The 25,556-nt window shown below is 35.1% G+C and overlaps 1 protein-coding gene across 5 annotated transcripts in view; it reads left to right on the top strand.

Annotated features, from left to right (window-relative positions):
- Nucleotides 1-25,556, top strand: part of LOC149775862 (unconventional myosin-Ic-like) — a 168,997-nt gene that overhangs the window by 28,521 nt on the left and 114,920 nt on the right. For 4 of the 5 annotated variants that reach the window (XR_016416624.1, XM_089944487.1, XM_089944485.1 and 1 more), the window contains one exon: nt 20,049-20,282. Coding sequence is in view for 4 of the 5 variants with exons in the window: in XM_089944487.1 (XP_089800613.1) it covers nt 20,157-20,282 (126 nt within the window). In the remaining variant the exon portion in view is untranslated. Of the gene's footprint in view, nt 1-1,072; nt 1,465-20,048; nt 20,283-25,556 lie in introns of those variants that run through there. The other variant, XM_089944484.1, reaches the window with a different exon arrangement.

Genomic DNA, 25,556 nt, shown 5'->3' with positions numbered 1-25,556 from the left:
CCTGGTACATGGTTTTCAGTAAGAACAGTAATAAGAATAATAACACGGAAAAGAAGACTAAACACCATATCGCCGGTTCGCCTTGTCCGAATGGCTATTTTTAGAAACTGATATCACTGCTTGTGATGTTTCACAGAGGTAAAAAGTACAAGCGCCATACTAGGCCATGCTTTGTGCTAACTATTTGTGACTAAGTTGCTTGTGTGCTCAGTGTGCAATTAGTGGGTTCAGGTTTGAATCCCACCTTGACAAAGCTGGTTGGATGCCATACAGGGTCTGATAAGCTTTGTGCCCCGAGCCCAGGGGTGTTACCACAGTGATAGGTTTGGGCTATTATTCACACTGTATTGAAGTCAGATAGTCCAGTGATCTACTACATAGTATCATGAATTGTTCGATCTTTTTTCAAAAACATCCAAATCAGGGATACTGAAATTTAATCTTTTGCCAAACAATTCCTGAAAATTAGTGTGGTTGCCAGATATTTGTGAAATATAATATGAAATCTTTAAAAGTAGGTTGTAGCAGAAAAAAAGAAAACCATTGATATAGTAAATTATTATTAAATGAACTGAAAATGGACTTTTTTATTCTGGATTTCTCGTAGCTTCATTTCCTGTATAATTATACTTCATTTTCCACTTGTTTAATCACAAATTATTCATTTATAGATTTATGTTTCATTTTCAGAAGGGGCCCCATGAGTAATCTAAAGCACTTGCTTTTACAGATCACTACAATCATACTTATGTCTATGTGGGTTTGAGTCTTTGACTCAGCCTGTGTGGGTTTGTGAGAAAGCTTCTGATGATACATTAAAAAATGGCATTCAACCCAAAAGCAACAAGATTTTCAGAAAAATATATTATAGAATTGTACCCCAGAACTGAATTTTACTACATTTAACTACTTTAAAAATTAATTAATAACTACTATAAAGAGACTGACTCAGACATTCATGACAATTGATGGGCATTCCTGGTCAAGTCCTACTGAATTTAAGCTAAGCTACCAGGTTATTTTTCTGGTAACCAGCTGGACTACCATCTGATTTATAACTTTTTTAGACCCCACCATTTGGAATCTGTGGGCATGGCTTTTGTTTACTCCTATTCAGTCTGGCTGCCTCTGCACTAGTCTTGTATGTACTGATGTGCTGTTATGCATCTATCTACATCTTTACAAATCCACATGAAGGAAATACAGTATCCTTATCAGCCAGATCCCATTTCCCTGCAGGCAGTCTAGTCACATTGTTTACTGATGGCGGAATGTACTTGTAGACATGAGGTCAAAATTGTTGAAATTCTCTTCACTCCTCTTTTTGGTATGCTAATCCAGCTGGCAGCTGATCTCAGACATTCAGTTAATATTTTCAGTTTAAATTGAAATTCAGAAAGATTTATGGAATTTTTGAAGTTGGAGAAATTGGAAGTATGTTGTCCACTTTTTGAAATATAGACAGTAAGTAACTTTATTATGTTTTTATGCCCCATGATTAGTATCATAAACTTAACTGGTGAACCAATATATAGTACCCGTACTGACTCCTGAAGCTAGACTGATATAACCATTGCTCCTCCACCACCATCTTCACGCAGCGACCCTTCTTGCCCCTCCCCTCTACCTCTCACCCCAAAAAAATCCTACAAACTGTTATTTTTTATTTATTACATTTATTATTTATTTATTACATTTATTTTTATTTATTTCATTTACTTTTCAGTTATTGAAATGAAGTAGTACTATGAGAATGTGCTTTTGAATGTTTCCTCCTCTGAAAAGATGAAATTATTATTATTGGCATAAAGTCTTTATATCACCAACATGACCCTTTTTTCATGAAGACCTCACTCCATAAGAAATTGCTGGCTGGATTAATGCATTCAGAGATACTGTAAGGGGCCCCGAGTGGCCGAGTGGTCTAAAGCGCTCTCCGTTACGGATCACTGCCATCTCACCTCTGTCTGCGTAGGTTCGAGTCTCGGATTCGGCCAATGTGGGTATGTGAGAAAGCTTGCCAGTAGCTTCTCGAGGGTCAGTGGTTCTTTCCTGGGATTTTCCGGGTTCTTCCTCCACCATTAATACTGGCCGCCATGTATAGCCTATCGTGTGCTGAAAAATGGCGTAAAACCCTACAACAACAATCAGACATACTGTATACAGAAAAGAAACAAAACTTCCTGGTCAAAATATTAATAATTTGCATGCCTCTCTTTCTCTGTCTGTCTGTCTGGCTCTCTCTCTCTCTCTCTCTGTGTCTGTCTCTGTCTCTCTCTCTTTATATATATATATATATATATATATATATATATATATATATATATATATATATATATATATATATATATATATATATATATATATATATATATATATATATAAATATATATATATATATATATATATATATATATATATATATATATATATATATATATATATATAAATATATATATATAAATATATATATATATATATATATATATATATATATATATATATATATATATATATATATATATATGAACAATACATACATTTTCATAACTGGTGGTTTTGTAATTCATGAAATTGGAATACTTTGTAAAATCTCTTTCTCTCTCTGTCTGTCTGTCTCTCTTTCTCTTTATATATATATATATATATATATATATATATATATATATATATATATATATATATATATATATATATATATATATATATGAACAATACATACATTTTCATAACTGCGGTGGTTTTGTCACTAAATTCATGAAATTGAATAATTTGTAAAATTTTGCCATTGATTATTCATCAATATTTACTCGACGTTACTGATTCTAACTGTGATTAATATTATTGTCTCATACATATACCGCCTAAGTGATCAGAGTGTCTGCCTCGGATGTAGGAGATTGTGGGTTCAAACCCTGGCTGAGTCATACCAAAGACATAAAAAATGATACTAACATCTGCCTTGCTTGGCACTCAACATTAAGATGTTAGTGTTAGGACTGGTCAGCCTGCTGTTAGGATAATGTGACTGGGTGGGACATAATGTCATATGTCTGCAGCGTGATGCCCCAGTGCTAGACAACACTATAAACTGCCACACTACAGACATTATAGTGTTATGACTAAACATTTTAAAGCATCTAAATCACTGTCTCACATATATCACTTTTACAACACGAATGTTTATATCCTAAAGTAGCACGTTAACCTCTCAGAAATGTATATACTAATGTACATGTACTAGGAGTACACTGTTGTACCTGTTGCTCAGGATTAAGAGATTAGTGTTTGGACTGGTGAGCCTGATGTCTCAATAATGTCACTGGGTAGGACATGATGCCACATATCGTAGCATGATGCTCCAGTACTAGACATCACTATAAGCTGCCACACTACAGACTTTGTAGCAGTATGAATCAGACTGTTAAAGCGACATCAAAAATATATGCACACATTCATGCACACACACACTACTACTACTACTACTACCACTACAGATAAATTGATATTATTGTTTTGCAATACTACATAGAAATGGTTATTATTAATTTACTGTACTGTATAGAAATGATTAATATTATTTTTACATTACTACACAGAAATGGTTATTCTTTTAATTTACTGCATAGAAATGGTCATGATTATTTTACAGTTCTGTTTAAAATGGTAAATATCATTTCAAAATACTACATAGAAATTGTTATTATTTTACAGTTCTGTTTAGAATGGTAAATATTATTTCAAAATACTACGATGAAACTTATTATTTTACAGTGTTCTATACAGTACTAAATTATTGCAGGAGAGTAGTATCATGACCACTAGCACTTCATTTCAAGTGAACTTGTCAATATTTTTGTTCGTGTGTATGAAATACTACCACTGTCAGCTTATCAATCAGCTTCCACACCTGTTATGAAGTACATTAGGACAGAGTTTGCATGACCTTTACTTTGCCAGTGCTCCATGTTAGCATGGTGCATAGTCAGCTACCTGCAGTATTGATATATGTTTACATCTGCCATTGCATAAAATCCATGTTACCATATATACTTTGCATGGTGCATAGTCAACTGCCAACAGCATTGATGTATATTTACATCTGCCATTGCATAAAGTCCATGTTGCCATATATTCTTTGCATGGTGCATAGTCAACTGCCAACAGCATTGATATATATTTACATCTGCCATTGCATAAAGCCCATGTTACCATATATACTTTGCAAGGTGCATAGTCAACTGCCAACAGCACTCATGTATATTTACATCTGCCATTGCATAAAGCCCATGTTACCAAATATACTTTGCATGGTGCATAGACAGCTGTCAAGAACTGAGATTCAGATCTGTCTATACATAATGTCCACATTACAATACGTACTGTGCATTGTGCAGTCCCAGCTGTAAACAGCACAGATCCAGATGTGCCTTTGCATTAAGTCCAGTGTATAGTACCAATATTCTTTGCATCATGCATATCCAATTACCAACAGCATATATCTAGAACTGTCTTTGCATGAAGTCTATATATTGATGTCTACTTTGTATCTTGCATACCCAGTTGCCTACAGCACAGATCAGACCTGTCTTTTTATAAAGCCTGTATAACCATATATACTTGTTATTGTACGTACCATTGCCTACAGCACAGATTAGATCTGTCTTTGCATTAAATCCATATTACTATGTATGCTTTGTATTGTGTATACCATTGCCTACAGCACAGATCAGATCTGACTTTGTATAAAGTCCATATAAGTATGTATGCTTTGTATTGTGCATACCATTGCCTACAGCACAGATCAGATCTGACTTTGTATAAAGTCCATATAAGTATGTATGCTTTGTATTGTGCATACCATTGCCTACAGCACAGATCAGATCTGTCTTTGCATTAAGTCCATATAAGTATGTATGCTTTGTATTGTGCATACCATTGCCTACAGCACAGATCAGATGTGACTGTGTATAAAGTCCATATAACTATGTATGCTTTGTATTGTGCATACCCAACTACCAATGTCATTGATTCAGATTTGTCTTTTGTATGATGAGTTGGCAGATTAAGGTCTATGCTGTTCACTTAAATCAACATGAGAGCAAACAACGTAGACCCTAATATATTGGCATATTATGCATTGACAGTTCTGGGTCTATACTATGTATAATCTGGTATACATTTTACATGAACAGATATGGTACTGAGTTGAACAGGTGGACCTTTACAACAGACATGCTCTTCCTAAACACCTCTAATTTGGTCTGCAAGTATTTAGTTCTGTATTCAACATCATTCTTTATTAGTTGGAAAAAATATCAGTATCTGCATTTAACCTGTTACCGAGCAACCAGTTGTAACTCTAATCCTCAGAACTTACAGGAAATGAAGTATTTACTGGATGCTCTTGAGATAACCATGCAGAATCGAAAAGGAAAGGATACAGCTAGGTCCTGATAAAAGTAACATAAGTAAACAATGATTAAGCTTCTAGGCTCAATCCACATCTGTTCTTTGTCTTTCAGTTTTTGGTCTATCTCATTTTCCCCTATTTCAAGAAAGTTGATTCAGTTTTTATATTCAGCCCTGCATACTTTACATTCTAAAAATTGACGAGAAGGAAATTATTGGGGGCTTCAAATACTGACAATTTTTAAGTTTGTCATGGTTTAAGGAAGTTCTTGAAGTGATCTATTTATATATCTTTAATATGGAAATTTACATGTAATTACAAATTGTATGAACAGCAAATCACAATAGTTATGAATAATTTGAGCTTTAGATGGATAAAAGTTCAAGTGAAGTAAGAATTTTACTTTCTAGGTGATATAAATATTGACCTCAGTGATTAAATAATAATGAATTGGATATATTGTATTGCTTCATTTATTATGGAGCAGCTGGTAAATGAACTCACTATAGTAATATTTACCTCTAAAACAGTTATAGACAATATTGATACCAATGCAAAAGAAAATGTTCTGGAATTAAATGGTTTCAAAGATTGAATTATGTGACCACTTTGCAATTTTTCTAATACTTAAAGTCGGTAGCAAATCAGACAAAAATAATATCCATAGATCTATTTCTTATAGAGTGTTCAAAGCTTTGATATTGTTTAATTCCTTAGTTCCTTAATGATTTAAAAAGATTTGAGTCAACATCTTTGATGATATCAGTATATTTTTAGATACTTGGAAATGATCTTTTCATGGAAACAGTAAAGAAACTTTCCCATTTTAAAATGTACAGGATAAAGAAAGACCATCAGCCAGTTTGGATCCTTTCAAAAGTTTAGAAGCAATAAAGCAAAGAGACCATCTAAAATCTGTACGAGATCGAGCTGAATATAAAATTTGGAGGAATTAAATTAATACAGTGATAAATCAATTCAAAGTAGCATGCTTCAAAAAAGTACCATATGAAATTAGGAATAACCCAAAAGATATTTGGAGCGGTTTTACCATGTTCGGTGCAGGGAAATGTAAAAGTAAAACAAAAATTGTATCCCTCAATCTTGAAGGCATTTATACTGATAATTCATGTGACATCTCAATAACTTTTAATAACATTTTGTTCATATTCCTGGAAAGAACTTAAAATTACCTCTGATCAACTGGAACTTTTGTTGAAATATATTCTAAAACTGGATGATTAAAAAACCACAGGACCAAGGCCAGGTTTTTAAAAAGGACAAATATTTGAAGGTCAAAGTCACAGTGACCAAACTTAGATTTGTGGTATTGGATTACATTTATGCACAGTAATTTAAGTTCCTTATTGAACAGATTTCAGTTAAATCCAATATTTGTGTTCCTCTCAGATGAAACTAAGGAAGCCTATTGAATTAGATTGATTTCTTCCTGTTTTTTATGGAAAGTATTTTAGGGATAAATCTTGTCAGTTGTATGAAGTTGGCTTATTATTAGAAGTTGTATATAAAGTAGCTCAGAGTAATGATGAATTAAAAAATTATTTGTACATACTGCTAACAAATGATTTCAAAAGTGATCAACAGTGTTAGTTATTATAACAATTAACAGATAAACCATGGTCAGTAACATAAACTGAAACTCGTTCACCTTAAAGGACTCTCCTTTATTTGATTATGGAACAAACAAACAGGACACCCTCATGAGTTCTTGAAGGAAATCATGTTATTTGTGTTTAACAGATGTTATAAAAGTGAAGATTTTATTGTCAGTTAACAGTATAATTTTTTTGGCTGTTTTACTGGCAGAAGGTAAAAATCAGCTTGTCAGTAAGAGTTGCAATTAATGTCTTCATGTCTACAAATAAAAAAATATTTATACCAATTGTACCGAGATTATTTCTGAGCTCTAGTGGTCATAAACCAGAAATGATTATGATGCGGCCCGTTGTCCATTGTCTATCATCCGCACTCTGTCATCTAACATCCATCTTCTGATGTCCATTAGTACACGTTTGTTATTGTTTCCCCTTTTAGGCTACTTGGAGGATTACCACACATTCATGCCAAGACTTGTTTGGTCCTAAATGAAAATGGTGCTGCAGAGACATACAATATGGCTGCCACAGCAGTCATCTTGAAAATGGTGTTTTAGTTCTTGAACAGATTGTCATATCAACATGGGGTTTTCAATAATAGACTTCCTATGATGTTCAGTTGGTTCTAAATGAAAATAATGCTAATCTGATATCCAATATGGTCATGATGGAAGTTTTACCTTGAAAATCTTGCTACTGGTACTACTATGCCTCCTGAATAGAAAGTGATAATGGCATAGGGCTTTCACTAGAATACTACCTTTGATGTCTTGATGGTCCTAAGTGAAAATGATACCACCCAGTCATCAAATATGGACACCACAAGGGCCGTCTTGAAAATCTAGTGCTATAGTTGCTGTGCCTGACTGGATGGTCATATCAGTATGGAAAGTTCACTAAAAGACTTCTTATATTTTTTCTAGTTGGTTTATAAGTGAAAATGGTACAGATTTGTTATCTGGTATGACCAGCACAGTAGCCATCTTGAAAAACAGGTTATTGTAACACATCCTGAATGGAAAGTCATATCAGCATGTGGTTTTCATCAAACAATTTCTTATGGTGTCTGTCTGTGTTTACTGACATTCAGTACGGCCACAATGGAAGCCATGTTGAAAATCTTATTTTTGCTACTCTTTTTGAATGGAAAGTCATATTGACATGGTGTTTTTACCAGAAGATAAATTACAATATTAAATGAAAATGGTGTCAATCTGACTAATTATGGTTGCCACAATGAACACATTGAAAACTTTCTCACTGACTCTCTTGACTGGTTCATCATATCATCATGGGGTTTTCATTAGAAGCTTTCTAATGGTGCCTAGTTTTTCTTCAATGAAAATGGTGCTAATCTTACATCCAGTATGGCTGCCACAGTGGCTAATTGGAAAATCTTATAATTCAAGAATATCAGAAATGGTTGCAGCACTCATTAGTTAAAAGAAGAAATGCTTGAATTCCTGGAAATTCTTTTCAGACAATATAGTGTCAGTCCATTCAAGGGACTATATAAAGAGGGTCAAAAGGGATGGTATTGATGGGAGTATGGTACAAGAAGCATATGATTAAGCAGAGAACTACAACTTGTGGTCGTTGTTAAATCAACTTTTGGTTGCATTCCTGAACAGTTTGTCACAATTAAAGCAAAATGAGTCAAGTCACTAAATCAATTCCTGTTTCTGTATTAGCTCCAAAGTCTTTCTCATTCACAAGGAAAATGAAATGAACTGTATTATTATGTGACAAACACAGGCTGATTTAAGCCAAAAATATACCAGTGACTTGAAACTTGAATTGTACTGGATGTTAGGATTGGCAAAAGATTTTTCTAATATAATTATCCAGTGAAACTACTCCCTGCATAATTATTAACTGTCCCATATTATATGCAATATTTTTGCTTGTTGCAGACATGGAATGTAGCTCCGTGCTAATGTCTTCCGAGAATGAAGAATAATTAACAGTTGTATGACAGGCCCTCTAAGCCATCTGTTATGTTGGCAGATTACTATAATTGCTGTTTTTTTATTCTAGCAAAATTCCTATTTTGTAATCTATGCTGTTCTGTCTTTGATAGCAGATCATTATCTGTGTTGTTTTACATCTAATGGTAAATCAGATCTGTTTTTTTTCTTCAATTCTGGTAAATTGGGATCTGTCTTGTTTGTTCTACTCTGATGGTAAATCAGGATGTGTTATTTGTTCAACACTGGTAGCAGAGCAGAATCAGTGTTGTTTTACATATGACGGTAAATAGGATCTGTGTTATTTGTTCTGTTCTGATGGTAAATCAGATTGGTGTTATTTGTTCTACTCTGATGGTAAATTAGATCTGTGTTATTTGTTTTACTCTGATGGTAAATCATGATCTATGGTATTTGTTCAACTCTGTTAGCGGATCATTATCTGTTGTTTTACATCTGATGGTAAATCAGGATCTGTGTTATTTGCTCTACTCTGATGGTAAATCATGGTAAGTGTTATTTGTTCTACTTTTGATGGCAGATCAGGGTTTGTGCTATTTTTTGCTACTTCTGACAGCAGATCAGTGTCTATGTTGTTTGTTATACTTTTGTGGCTGTTTGTTCTAGTTTTGATGGTAAGTCAGGGTCTATACTGTTCACTGTATTTCTGATAACAGATCAGATCCTTTGCCTTTTATGGTAGATCAAGGTCTATGCAGATTTTTATATGGTAGAACAGGATTTTAGTGTGATTTTGATGGCAGATCAGGGCCTATGATCTATTTTATATTAGATCAGGATCTGCGTTCTACTTCTGATATAGATTATGGTCTGTGCTATTCTAATTATGTTAGCAAATCAGGGTATATGCTGTTTTTTCTACCAATTATAGCAAATAAGGGTCTATACGCTATTTGTTCTACTTCTTTTAGCAAGTCATGCTTTGTGCTGTTTGTTCTATGGTAGCTCAGGATCTACACTTTTAGTTCTGATGGTTGATCATGAGTGCTATCTTATGTGTTCTACTTCTGACAGATCATATTATGTGTTTGTTTTACTTCTGATAGCAAGTCAGGATCTTTGCTGTTTGTCCTTCTACAGATGAAAAATCAGGGTATGTGCAGTTCAGCTTGTGATGGCAGATCAGGGTCTATATTCATTTAGCTTCTGATGGCATAATCTGTGCTGTTCTACTTCTGATGGCAGACAAGGGTATGTTTGTTCTAGGTCTGATGGCAGATCAAGGCCTCTACTGTTCTACTTCAGAATACAGATCAGGGTCTATGCTGTTCATTCTGTTTCTGATGACAGATCAGGGCCTGTGATGTTTGTTCTATGGTAGATCAGGATCATTGATGTCTGTTCTACTCTTGTTGACAGATCAGCTCTCTACTGATTCTACTTCTTATGGCAAAACAAGGTCTATGATGTTTTTCCTCTACTTTAAATGACATCACTCTAAACTGTTAGTTCTGCATCAGATTTTAATCGAGATAATACAAACTAATTTGCTTTTCATCAGGTGATGTCAAGTCAAATAGTGTACATTAGATTTGAAACTATGGAATCTACAAGTTTACAGTCAAATTTAATTTTGACATCTTTACTTAAGACTGTTTTCTATGAAGCATGCATTCCTGCTGTTCTTACATACAGTATAAACCTTTGCTATCTGTATTACAGTGTACCTACATTTTTACCATTGATAAAAACTAGGTCAACGTACATGTTCATTGAAAGATATTAAATGTAGGTAATATTACACCAGTAATGACCTTTCTTGAGGTGAATATACATTTTGCATCAGTATACAGAAGACAGTGCAGATCCAGCTATAAAAATTGATCAGTTGAAAAGTATATTTAATTGTTGTTAATAAACGTTGTAAAGTTAACTGATAAAATAATTGTTGAAACTATTTTCCGTTCTATGCCTTTGGCTATAAGAGTCAGCTGCTTCATGTGTTTGCAACAATTTACACCCCCTCCCAGCTTTAGTGCACAGTAAAGTTCAAACAATCTCTGACATGAGTGCTTTGATATATTGAAACATTTTTTAATTTGAACAGTGTATAGAGATTTATCAAGATCGAGTTTCCAGCTACTTTGTCATTTGCATGAAATACAGGTTGTCCACTACCATCCACTTTGAAAAAGCACACATCACTCCCTATCAAATGACCTATCTAACTTTAAATAGTACATTCTATTTATTTGAATCTTGGTAAACAAATCTATCTTGCTAAACCTTGTTTTTCATCTGCAAATATTTTTTTGTTGTTCATAAATGTTTGTTAAGTAAAATAAACTCAGCACACCATAAAGATAGATGAATCTTATTTTTCATCTGCAAACATTTTCTTAAAATCAAAAATGTTTGGAAAGCAAAAATCTCAGCACCCCATATTGGTACTTGTTAAGAGTTGATTCTGTTCTTTGCACTCTAGTGAACACGTTACAGAGATAACTTCCTAATCCTGAAGTGGAAAAAAGATGGAACACCAATAAAACAATGAAATGGGGCAGAGCAGAAATCAAAGGTCAGAAACAGATAGGGTGCACTGATTTTGGAGCAGTGGGTCACATCTTTCCATACTTGCCTAACCAGAACACTGAAATCCAAATCCCTGGGGGTAAATTTCAATTTCATGCTCCACCCCCACCCCTATTTAGATTGGAATACCATTCTGTCAAACATATGGCGGGAGGCTAATTGGAACCCATGAAGATTTATGATGAATTTGATGCTTTAAGGATATGAACATGTACATAATATTTAGTATACTGGTTGACTGGTTTCTAAATGGTACTTTAAACACAATCATTACTCCCTCATTATAATGCTGTTCATTTGAACCCTAGAGTATATTGCTTTAATGTGAGACTACCTTATAATGAAATACATGATATCATTTTAATAATAAAATCAGATCTATGAGACACTCACCTTATATTAGAAACCATGTTATAATGAGGGGCCTTTTAGTGAGGGAGTGCTGTATTGGCCATACCACACACAGAAAATGGGAATTAAGTGTCTTCACAAGGACACACACCAAGGCAGCTGATGTGGGATAGACTGGGTGAGTATAAAACCTGCAACCATTGGATTACAAGTCCGTTGCTCCATGAACTGAGCTAGCTGCTTCTTTGCAGTATTTTGTTAATTTGTTGTTGTTGTTCTAGGGTTTAACGCCATTTTTCAGCACAAGATAGGCTATACATGGCGGCCAGTATAACTGGTGGAGGAAGAACCTTGGAAAACCCCGGAAAGAACCACTGACCCACTAGAAGCTACTGGCAAGCTTTCTCACGTACCAACGTTAGCCAAGCCTGAGACTCGAACCCACGCAGACAGCAGTGAGATGGCAGTGATCCGGAACAGTGAGCACTTTAGACCACTCGGCCACTCGGGGCCCCTATTTTGTTAATATCAGTGACATTGGAGGTAAAATACAGGGCTTTCCCTCTAGCAGTAACTTCTGTGAAATTGAGGATAAAGAAAAAACATTAACAAAGCAATTTCCAGTTTTTCCCAACTGATTCATAAATGCTCAATTAGAAAATGAAATAGCAAATATCATTCAGTTTAATTAATATTGGGTAAATAAAATTTTCAATAAGCATTGGGTAAGATTAGAATTAAGATTTAACCCACTGTGATTCAGAATTGCCCTAATTCCAGTATGCCCCATGACATATAGTTAGCATTATGTAACTTGTGTTTATAACTAATATCCTTGTTAATCAATGGGATCCAAATGCAAACTGCATAGACCTGGATCTGCCATCATTCAGCCTGATAAACGTTTTAACTTTTTCCCACACTACAATCTCCTTGGTTATCTATATATAAGGTCATGGGGTACACTCTTGAACATCACAGTCAACCAGATGCATTTGAGTCATGGTCATCTGTGCAACTGTCACTTCATTGCTTATTTAAATTATTGATGTTAAGTTCCAGGGTTAACCTTGTTATTTGATTGAATGAAATACCTGGCTTCAGAGAATTCAAGAACTAATTACTTTTAATAGTTCTGTATCTCACAAAAGTGATTTTTTAATTAGTAGTTACAAGAAATGAACGTCGTTGAATCAGGGCATAGCCTAACATTTCATCATCTACAATGCAGTTCATTCTTTTTTACAGTTTATATTTTCCAAAACAAAGTTTTTTCACTTGCATTTAATCAAATTTACCTTTTTTGTATTTTTAATAAAAATTATTTTGATTATTGAGGTTGGCTTTCATATTACTGTTTATATGATAATGTTCATGAATAACAACTTCACATCAGTGATAAAAAAATATTTGCATGCCATGTCTGGCATAGTTAACCAAATATTGGAAAAACCCCAGAATATTTATTAAAATGAATATTTTATATACAAACATATTTGAGTCAGAAAATGATAACCTTTGAAGTGATTACTATCCCCATGATTGAACTGTAACAGATTTACTTTTGTGAACATTAATATGTGGATGCATCTCAAAAGAGTTACTGAACAATATAAAAATTAGGTCAATGTGAGCTAATTTTCATGCTTGAGTAGCATGTATACTTGAAGCCACATGTTCTTTACGCTTGCAATATCTTAGAGCTCACTTCACCTTCACTCACCATGATGTATCTCAAAGTGAGTAAACAAGCCATACCAAAGTTAGGTCCTCGTGTCTTAATTTTTGAGCTTAAATGATTTTTAAAAAAAAATTTCAGCTATATGTGATGCCTTGATAAAATCAAGCTCATCAGCCATGAGTTGCAGGTTTGACTATTCTGGGTCAGTTAGCCTTGATAAAGGGGCATAGCTCTGATTTCCTTGGCATGATATAAACAAAAAAATGATGATGTCTCATTAAAAACTAACCAACATAACAACCTATATGAAATTTGTATGCTGATGCATCTCAGGGTTGTTTGGTTGATGGTTTAGAAAGCACTTTTATGCATCTTAAGGCAAGTTATTAATAGCAAAATGGGTCCCTGCTATCTAATTTTCATGCTTGAGTGATTTTTGTATTTTCAGCCATTTGCTTGTTACATGCTTTATATCTTGGATCCTATTTCACCTTCACATATGAAAATGATATTTGGAGGCATCATTAGTAGAGAAATGCAACCATTAACCTAATATTTATGTTAGAATGACATTTGTTTCTTATGTCCTTTGTATGTTTAATCATATATCATCGAGGTTAATCAAACTTTACTTTGACCCTACAGGCCAACAATGATGAAACTTTGTTGGTGTGTCTTACTGTGCCGTATATTACAGTAATATTTCCTACCACCCTGTGGTCATTTGCTTAGACTCGCAATCCATGAGTAAGAGGCTCAAATCATGTCAAGTTGAACATGAATTGCCCTTCATGGAGTAGCTCTTTGTAAGGCTGTTAACTCAAGATCCTTTGTACTAGTATGCACATTGTTGATTCACAATCCTGTATACCAAAGTGCATGTTGTTGCTTTACAATCCTTTATACCAGTCTGCATGTTGTTGATTTATAATCCTGGATACCAGTCTGCATGTTGTCGATTCACAAACCTGTATTAAAAAGTGCATGTTGTTGATTTATAATCCTGGATACCAGTCTGCGTGCTGTTGATTCACAATAATGTATACCAGTCTACATGTTGTCACTACTCCCAATGAAGTCTTGGCAAGAGATTTGTGTTTATGAGTGAACAGCTTGTTGTAATATTGATTTTATGCAAATCTCATAACCCAAATTTCTCTCCACATTACAGAGTTATTTTTTTGTGCCATCCATATAATCAGTAGATGCAAGATGTCATGTATGACTATAGGCTGCATAGACCTAGATCAGCTAGTGCATTATGTGATGTCTGATCTTGGTCAGTGTAGTTTGTGATTTGGCTTGACTTATAAGTGTGTATATACAGTAAATAGTAGACAGTTTATATGATGTTAATTTAATTATTTTAATACAAGTTAAAATAAATCTATACAAAATGATTTTATTGCCAGCTCTTTACTACTCTCAATTTACACTCTTCAGGGTTTTCCCCAATTCTTCCTCCACCAAATATACTGACTATCATGTATAGCCAGCCTATCATGTGCTCAAAAACATAACAACTAACCAACATTGTTTAATGCCCTGATGACAGCCAGGCTAGCTTCAGTAGAACATTATCATCATCACAACAACCTACTTAATGTTCCAGAACAGTGGTCTTCAAGCACATGGTCAATTGCACTTCATATATATATATATATATATATATATACAGTGGAGCCTCATTAATCTGGACTCTGTTTATCTGGAAACCTCGCTATCCGGACATAATTCAACGGGAACGGAATTCCTAAACATTAATTTGCTCCGTTAATCAAGAAATCCACATTCCGGATCCAGAAATCAAAATCGGGGACCAAAGTGTAAAATTACATTAAAACTTGTCTCGATAATCCGGAAATAATCTGTCCAAAAATAAGAAAATTAGAAAAATTGTATGTGAAAATACAATCAGAAGAATAATACATAAAACACAGTAGTGAAGCTCTTGAGAATCTATGGCCACTATCAATAACTAAGTAGCGTGACCATATTGTAACCAGCGATTGTATAAACAATGTCTGTTTTAGCTAGTTGCCGACAGGAGTGTTAATAATTAAATAAACACACTGGGATCAAATCGTCCACGCTTTTTGACATAACATATGGTAAATAAATTAAGTGTCATTAAGCCTCTTTGTTGTTTACCAATTGTATGTAACAATCACAGTTTATTGTTTGCTGTGCAAATACAGTTGACATTTTTAAGCTGTGGACAGTATAGGGCTTCATTTTCGAATAAAATGGGGACGTCAGTCATTAGCAACTGTAAAATACGACTTATAAAAATGACTGCATTTTATTAGTTTACCATTACGCATTTAACTGGGAGATAACAGTTTGTATTCGTTTTACTTTTTACATATATTATGGCAACACCATCAAGCAAGCGCAGACGAGTAGAGATACCAGCCAGCATAAAAAAGAAGATTTGCCAGCACAAAGAAGATCACCCAAAAGCTACAATTCAAGATATACGCCAGCATATTATAGCTTACTATTCCTTAGACATTGGCAAGTCGACAGTTGCGGACATTATAAAAAACAAGGACAAATGGTTGCCCGTACCTGCCAACTCAGCAGACCTAACCTGCGCTCGCCATGCCAAATATCAACAAGTCAATGATGCCGTATTCATGTGGTTCTCAGACGTCGGCCCACCACGCTGCCATCAACGATGAAATGCTGATTGCCAAGGCAAAGATACTCAGAGACCAACTCAGCACCACTGACTTTGCCTATTCTCGTGGATGGCTACAACGCTTAAAGAATCGGTGGGGCATCAAACGCAAATTGTATGAGGGAGAAGCAGAGAGTGCCGACATGAACAAAGTGCAGGCCAGCAGAGAAGAACTAAAGTGACTACTGCAAGACTACAACCCACAAGACATATTCAACCTGGACAAAACTGGATTGTTTTTCCGACTGGGGCCAAACTACAGTTTAGCTACCCACAACATTAAAGGCCAGAAAAAGTCAAAGGATAGGATCACCGTGACACTCGCTGCGAATGCAACAGGGACCATCAAATTGAAACCATTTGTCATAACTAAAGTCAACAGACCTAGGTGTTTTGGCAAAACATATAATCCAGACACGTATGTGAGATACAGACACAACTGCAAAGCTTGGATGACGGCAGAACTTTTCATTGACTGGTTGAATGAATTCGATAGATGAGGGTAGCCAAACGCAACATCATCTTACTTGTAGACAACACTGCAAGCCACACACAAGGGGACGTTCGATTAGGCAACGTAAAACTACACTTCCTTCTGGCAAATACAACAGCACACATTCAGCCAATGGACGCTGGCATAATATGTGCATTCAAGGCCCACTACAGGAAACAACTGGTTAGACATTACATTGACTGTGCTGAGCAAGGCTAGGTTCAAACTGTGGACGTTAGGCAGGCAATACACATGGTAATGACAGCGTGGGGTTCAGTAACACCAACAATCTCAAACTGCTTTAGACATGTACAGATCATACCGACAATAACCACTAATGTCGAAGATATTGATGACGGAGATGACATGCCATTAAGTGATCTCAGAGATCTAATAAGAAGCCTTCCCACCCAGACTGAGATGTCTGCCGAGGAATTTGTACGGATAGACGAAAAGGAAGAGCAGGGCAACAACTCAACGATGACGACATTTTGACTCTGGTATCTAAAGATGAGGTTCCAGACAAAGATAATGAAGAAGATGATGATGACACTACCGACCCCGAGAGAAAAGACATTACCATCCACCTAAGCCATGGACAGTTTAGCAACATTAACTTTGTATTTTGAGCAGACGTCAGAAAATTTCACCAGTGATGACATAAAACACAATAGCGAAGCCCTTGACAATCTATGGCCACTATCAGTAATCATTGCAGATAGATCCGCCAAAGAATCCAGGCAAACAAAGGTTACAGACTTCTTCAGGAAATTGACATAATAAATGTATGTACAGTAAATACATGTACATGAACATAGTGTGATGTATGTGATGTGTTAATTGTCTAAACTTCTATTTACTGTATATGTACGTACAAGCACGTTATAATAATGTTGTTGTTGTTGTAGGGTTTAACGCCATTTTTCAGCACACGATAGGCTATACATGGCGGCCAGTATTAATGGTGGAGGAAGAACCCGGGAAATCCCCGGAAAGAACCACCGACCCTCGAGAAGCTACTGGCAAGTTTTCTCACATATCCACATTGGCCAAATCCGAGACTCGAACCCATGCAGACAGAGGTGAGATGGCAGTGATCCGTAACGGAGAGCGCTTTAGACCACTCGGCCACTCGGGGCCCCGTTATAATAATGTGAAATAAACACAAATTAATAGATGTATTCATTAATTTATTTCAACCATTATTGATATACAGTACATTACATTTAAAGCTAGCATATACATGTACATATATACGGTGTGATGATATCGTAAAATAAAAAATGTGCATGATTCAATTATCTGGAAAACTCATTAATCCGGACATATTCGCTGGGAACAAATGTGTCCGGATTAACGAGGCTTCACTGTATGTATATATATATGTGTGTGTGTATATATATATATATATATATATATATATATATATATATATATATATATATATATATATATATATATATACACACACACACACACACACACACACACACATACATATATACATACATACATACATACATACATACATACATACATACATACATACATACATACATACACTGGTAATTGTGTCATCATGTAAATTATATGGTCATTTGAAATTGAGATCCCAATCTCCAATACTAAATTCAGAAATTGTCAATCAGTAAATTACAGTTATGGGTGTCCAATACAGCATTTGTGCAAATCAGAGCTCTACAGTCCAATCTAGGTCTGTGGAGATCATATTTTAATTCATATTTGGTTATACAATAATTGTTTCACTGAGTAAATTACATTGTCTTCTGCTTGTCTAAGTCTGTAATTCTAGATGCAAAAATTGTCAATCTACATTACATTGTCAATTGCACATTTCACTCTGAAATTCTAGATACAGTAGTGTGTCATTCTGTTAATACAGTTTTAATTTACACTTTTAAGTCTTTAATCCTAAAGTAGATTTAATGTATTACTATGGAGATCTGATTTAATTCCATATATAGGAATTCCATCAATCTGCAAAATATGTTGTCAGCTGCATGTCTGAATCTGTAATTCTAGATACAATAATTGTGTCAGACTGTAACAGTTATTGAAAATTATCCAGTTGCACATTAATAAGATGCATTGCTAAACGCTAAGGTTGCATATGTTGCAAGAAAGCAAATTCCAAAAATGTGTGGCAAATGTATAAACTTCTTCACTGCTTTTGTTGAAAGGGTTCTATAGGAGTAGTTTTTACCTTTACTGGACATACACAAGATGAGCTGATGGTCTGGTCTGTTGTCCATCTGGCTTCCTTGTAATTTCTGTCTGCTAGCACAAGTTTGTTGTCATTACTTCTGCTAAACTACTTGGAGGATTGCCATGAAACTTTGCCCAGTACACATTTGTCCCATGGTCTGATTAGTCCTCCATGCAACAGTGCTGCTGCAAATTCAAATGCCAATATTACAGGCCATATTGAAAATCTTGTTATTCCTGTTGATCAGAGGGATACATCAGCATGTGGTTTTCACTACAAGATTTCTTATGATGTCTAGTTGGCCATAAATAGGAGTGGTACCAGTTTGATTTCTAATGTGACTGCCATGACAGCAATCTTGAAATCTTTTTTTGACTACTTTCCTGAATGGAAAGTCGTATCAGCACAGGATTTTCATCCAAATATTTCTTTTGATGCCTAGTTGGTCCTAAAGGGTGCTGAAGTTACATCATGGCTGCTGGCTTGAAAATCTTATTATCACTACTCTTTATGAACAAATGTCACATCAACATGAGGTTTTCATGTCAAGTTGCTCCTAAATGAGAATGGTACAAATTAGTCTGACATCTAATGCAATCACCACAGCACATCTTGAAAATCTTGTATTTGTCCTAAATGTAAAGTCATAGCGACATGTGGTTTTCAGGAAAAGACTTTTTATGGTATATAGTTGGGCTAAAGAAAATGATGCTTATCATATACCTAATATGGCCATTATGGTGGCCATCTTGGAAATCTTGTGATAGCTACTCCTCCTGAATGGATGGTCATATTCACATGGGGTCTTCACCAAAGACATATGATGTCTAGTTGGTCCTAAATGAAACTGGTAATGATCTAATATCTAATATGGCCACACAAGTGTCTAATTTGAAAATCTTATTATTGTTCAAAATAGGAGAGATGGTTTAAACATTCAGCAGCTAAAAAGTTAATAGTCTTACCTTGAATTCCTCCTAGAAATTCTAATCAATTAGGAGAGCATCAGTCCCTTCAAGGGACTCTTGTTTTTATCTTCCTAATCATGCTATTTATTATTTCAGATGAAAATTAGGATGACTGCCATAACCCATAAAATCTAATTAAACCAGTCTGATACCACTGTATTATTGTAAAAGAAGTATTGATAACTGTCATCACAATAACAGAAAATGGAGGAAGAACTACATCATCGAGACCACACTGGAGTACAGGACTTTGTACTACTTGAGGACTTTACAAACCCTGACGCATTCATGGAAAACTTGAAAAAAAGATTTCATGAGGACTTAATATATGTAAGAAATTATTTTTATTATTATAATTATTATTATTATTATAATTATTATTATTATTATTATTATTATTATTATTATTATTATTATTACTGGTATATGACCAATGATACAGTAAAAGTGTATATGTGATAGTCCTGCATTGGGTTGGTTGGTTGATTGGGTTTTAATGGCCCTTGAGGAATCATGAAAATACTGAGGCTGTCAACCTGGGATGGCCTGGATGGGCATCGAATCCGTGACACTTGGATTATGAGTCCAGCACTCTACGAACTGAACTACAAAGGTGGAGTTCTTTGTGTCCATCATCTTTCATCCTTAAGCAATTGTTATTGCTGCTTTTAAAAATAAGTGAAGGACAGTCTTTAAACTTGGCATTTTTTCATCCTAATGTCTTGTTGGTCCTGCTTGAGAATGGTGGCCATCTTGAAAATCTTTTTATCACTGCTTCTCTTGAATTGATATTAATATCAACATGTGATTTTTGCTGAATAGTTCATATGCTATGTGAACAGTTCTAAATGGAAATTGTGCCACTAGAGAGTCTTGTTATCACTATTCTTGGGTTTTCACAAGATACTGGATTTGTGTCAGCTAATGCAAGTCACAAGATACTGGATTTGTGTCAGCTAATGCAAGTCACAAGATACTGGATTTGTGTCAGCTAATGCAAGTCACAAGATACTGGATTTGTGTCAGCTAATGCAAGTCACAAGATACTGGATTTGTGTCAGCTGATGCAAGAAATTAATTGTTAGATGCAGCAGGTGAAAGGGCAGTCCAGTTCTGTAATCTATTGAAAGTTTTCTTGAAGTAATACATTAGGACATTGATGGTCATGACCAGTTCTAAGATATTTTCCTGTCTGTCACAAATAGTACGACATGTTTGAATATATGATACAAACTGTATATACAACCTGTCAGCTATAAAATCTAAATATTTGAATCAACAGTATCTGAATGATGCAGGAATAAGGTACATTTACTTATAGACACTGGGAGATTGCTGCAATTGGAGGTTTTGATTGATTGGTTATCTTTATTTCCTAAAGAATAAAGAAGGAAAGAATTTTAAAGAGTATGTTGTTCAGATATGAAGAATTATAAAATGAACAAATTCTGGTTTGCTACAGAGCATCCATAGAAACTGATGCCTCTTGGACAGGTAAAGCCATATTTGCAGAGACTCAGGAATGGAAATAGTAGAATATATGGCACGGTTGGCAAGCAAAGATTTATGAATTAGGTATTCAAAACTCGTGAGCAGACTGATGGGAATGTATACATTTAGAAGTATGTGGGTAGGGAATATCATACATGCCCCAAATGTCTGTGAACACATTATAGTACATGACTTTGTGTCCAGTCAGTTTAGTTCTCTGTGCCACTACAAGTACAGTAATGGAAGTTTAAATGTTAAACAGACTTGTGTCATTAAAAATGTGCTAATTGTAGAATAATGTGTTAAGATGATGAGTTTAAATATACCACTATTGTATACAGTGGCCCCTGAAATCAGTTCACTGAATATGAAAGCATTTCAAACACAACCATAATTATTATCATGATCATCAAAGATTAACAACAGTGTTTGCTGTCATATTACAGTACTTTCAAACATTGTATGGGTATGTTATTCAAGAAAAATGCTAAAGGCACCCAATGTACAATAGAAAATCTCTCAATGGCTGCCCTGGACTATCACATAGAATCTTGTGTACAAGTTCCACAAGTGTAATGGCCACAGGACATCAGTGGTTAGCATGCCAGACTTGTGACACAAAGGGTGTGAGTTCGAATCTTACCATCAAACCAATCTGGCCTAGCTATTTTGGTGTGTCCTTTGGCAAAGCAATGAGCTGTTTATCTTGCACATCTGTATGGCACCAATTCAACCCAAACTACAACTACTGGGTTAATGTGATGTGGACTATACATGATATCCAACCCAAACTACAACTACTGGGTTAATGTAATGTGAACTATACATGATATCCAACCCAAACTACAACTACTGGGTTAATGTAATGTGGACTATACATGATATCCAACCCAAACTACATCTACTGGGTTAATGTAATGTGAACTATACATGATATCCAACCCAAACTACAACTACTGGGTTAATGTGATGTGGACTATACATGATATCCAACCCAAACTACAACTACTGGGTTAATGTAATGTGGACTATACACAATATCCAACCCATACTACAACTACTGGGTTAAGCTATTGTGGACTATACATGATATCCAACCCAAACTACAACTACTGGGTTAATGTAATGGGGACTATACATGAAATCCAACCCAAACTACAACTACTGGGTTGATGTAATGGGGACTGTACATGATATCAAACCAAAACTACAACTACTGGGTTGATGTAATGTGGACTATACATGATATCCAATCCATACTACAACCTCTGGGTTAATGTAATGTGGACTATACATGATATCAAACCCAAACTACAACTACTGGGTTAAGGTAATGTGGACTATACATGATATCCAAATCAAACTACAACTACTTGGTTCATGTAATGTGGACTATACATGATATCCAACCCAAACAACAACTGCTGGATTAATGTAATGTGGACTATACATGATATCCAACCCAAACTACAATTACTGGGTTAATGTAATGTGGACTATACATGATATCCAACCCAAACTACAACTACTAGGTTAATGTAATGTGGACTATACATGAAATCCAACCCAAGCTACAACTACTGGGTTAATGTAATGTGGACTATACATGATATCCAACCCAAACTACATCTACTGGATTAATGTAATGTGGAGTATACATGATATCCAACCCAAACTACAACTGCTGGGTTAATCTATTGTGGACTATACATGATATCTGAACCATACTACAACTACTGGGTTAATTTAATGTGGACTGTACATGATATCAAACCCAAACTACAACTACTGGATTAATGTAATGTGAACTATACATGATATCCAACCCAAACTACAACTACTGGGTTAATGTAATGTGGACTATACATGATATCCAACCCATACTACAACTACTGGGTTGATGTAATGTGGACTCTGCATGATATCCAACCCATACTACAACCTCTAGGTTAATGTACTGTGGACTATACATGATATCCAACCCAAACTACAACTACTGGGCTTATGTAATGTGGAGTATACATGATATCCAACCCAAACTACAACTACTGGGTTAAGGTAATGTGGACTATACATGATATCCAACCCAAACTACATGTACTGGGTTAATGTAATGTGGACTATACATGATATCCAACCCAAACTACATGTACTGGGTTAATGTAATGTGGAGTATACATGATATCAAACCCAAACTACAACTACTGGGTTACGGTAATGTGGACTATACATGATATCCAACCCAATCTACAACTACTGGGTTAATGTAATGTGGACTATACATGATATCAAACCCAAACTACAACTACTGGATTAATGTAATGTGAACTATACAGGATATCCAACCCAATCTACAACTACTGGGTTAATGTAATGTGGACTATACATGATATCAAACCCAAACTACAACTACTGGATTAATGTAATGTGGACTATACATGATATCCAACCCAAACTACAACTACTGGGTTACGGTAATGTGGACTATACATGATATCTAACCCAAACTACAACTACTGGGTTAATGTAATGTGGACTATACATGATATCCAACCCAAACTACAACTACTGGGTTAATGTAATGTGGACTATACATGAGATCAAACCCAAACTACAACTACTGGGCTAATGTAATGTGGAGTATACATGATATCCAACCCAAACTACAACTACTGGGTTAAGGTAATGTGGACTATACATGATATCTAACCCAAACTACAACTACTGGGTTAATGTAATGTGGAGTATACATGATATCCAACCCAAACTACAACTACTGGGATAAGGTAATGTGGACAATACATGATATCCAACCCAAACTACAACTACTGGGTTAATGTAATGTGGACTATACATGATATCCAACCCAAACTACATCTACTGGGTTAATGTAATGTTGACTATACATGATATCCAACCCAAACTACAACTACTGGGTTACGGTAATGTGGACTATACATGATATCCAACCCAAGCTACAACTACTGGGTTAAAGTAATGTGGACTATACATGATATCCAACCCAAGCTACAACTACTGGGTTAAAGTAATGTGGACTATACACGATATCCAACCCATACTACAACTACTGGGTTAATGTAATGTGGACTATACATGATATCAAACCCAAACTACAACTGCTGGGTTAAGGTAATGTGGATTATACATGATATCCAACCCAACCTACAGCTACTGGGATAAGGTAATGTGGACTATACATGATATCCAACCCAAGCTACAACTACTGGGTTAAAGTAATGTGGACTATACACGATATCCAACCCATACTACAACTACTGGGTTAATGTAATGTGGACTATACATGATATCAAACCCAAACTACCACTACTGGGTTAATGTAATGTGGAGTATACATGATATCAAACCCAAACTACAACTACTGGGTTAATGTAATGTGGACTATACATGAAATCCAACCCAAACTACAACTACTGGGTTAATGTAATGTGGACTATACATGATATCTAAACCAAACTACAACTACTGGGTTAATGTAATGGGGTCTATACATGATATCCAAATCAAACTACAACTACTGGGTTAATGTAATGTGGACTATACATGATATCCAAATCAAACTACAAGTACTGGATTAATGTAATGTGGACTATACATGATATCTAAACCAAACTACAACTACTGGATTAATGTAATCGGGACTATACATGATATCCAACCCAAACTACAATTACTGGGTTAATGTAATGTGGAGTGTACATGATATCCAACCCAAACTACAATTACTGTGTTAATGTAATGTGGACTATACATGATATCCAACCCAAACTACAATTACTGGGTTAATGTAATGTGGAGTGTACATGATATCCAACCCAAACTACAACTACTGGGTTAATGTAATGTGGACTATACATGATATCAAACACATACTACAACTACTGGGTTGATGTAATGTGGACTCTACATGATATCCAACCCATACTACAACCTCTGGGTTAATGTAATGTGGACTATGCATGATATCCAACCCAAACTACAATTACTGGTTTAATGTAATGTGGAGTATACATGATATCCAACCCAAACTACAACTACTGGGTTAAGGTAATATGTACTATACATGATATCAAA

The sequence above is a fragment of the Sinohyriopsis cumingii genome, chromosome 19 (assembly GCF_028554795.1).
Source record: "Sinohyriopsis cumingii isolate HCF-2022 chromosome 19, ASM2855479v2, whole genome shotgun sequence".
NCBI classification, from domain to species: domain Eukaryota; kingdom Metazoa; phylum Mollusca; class Bivalvia; order Unionida; family Unionidae; genus Sinohyriopsis; species Sinohyriopsis cumingii.
The sequence above is the reverse complement of the archived record's forward strand: the minus strand, read 5'-3'. Positions and strand labels throughout refer to the sequence as shown.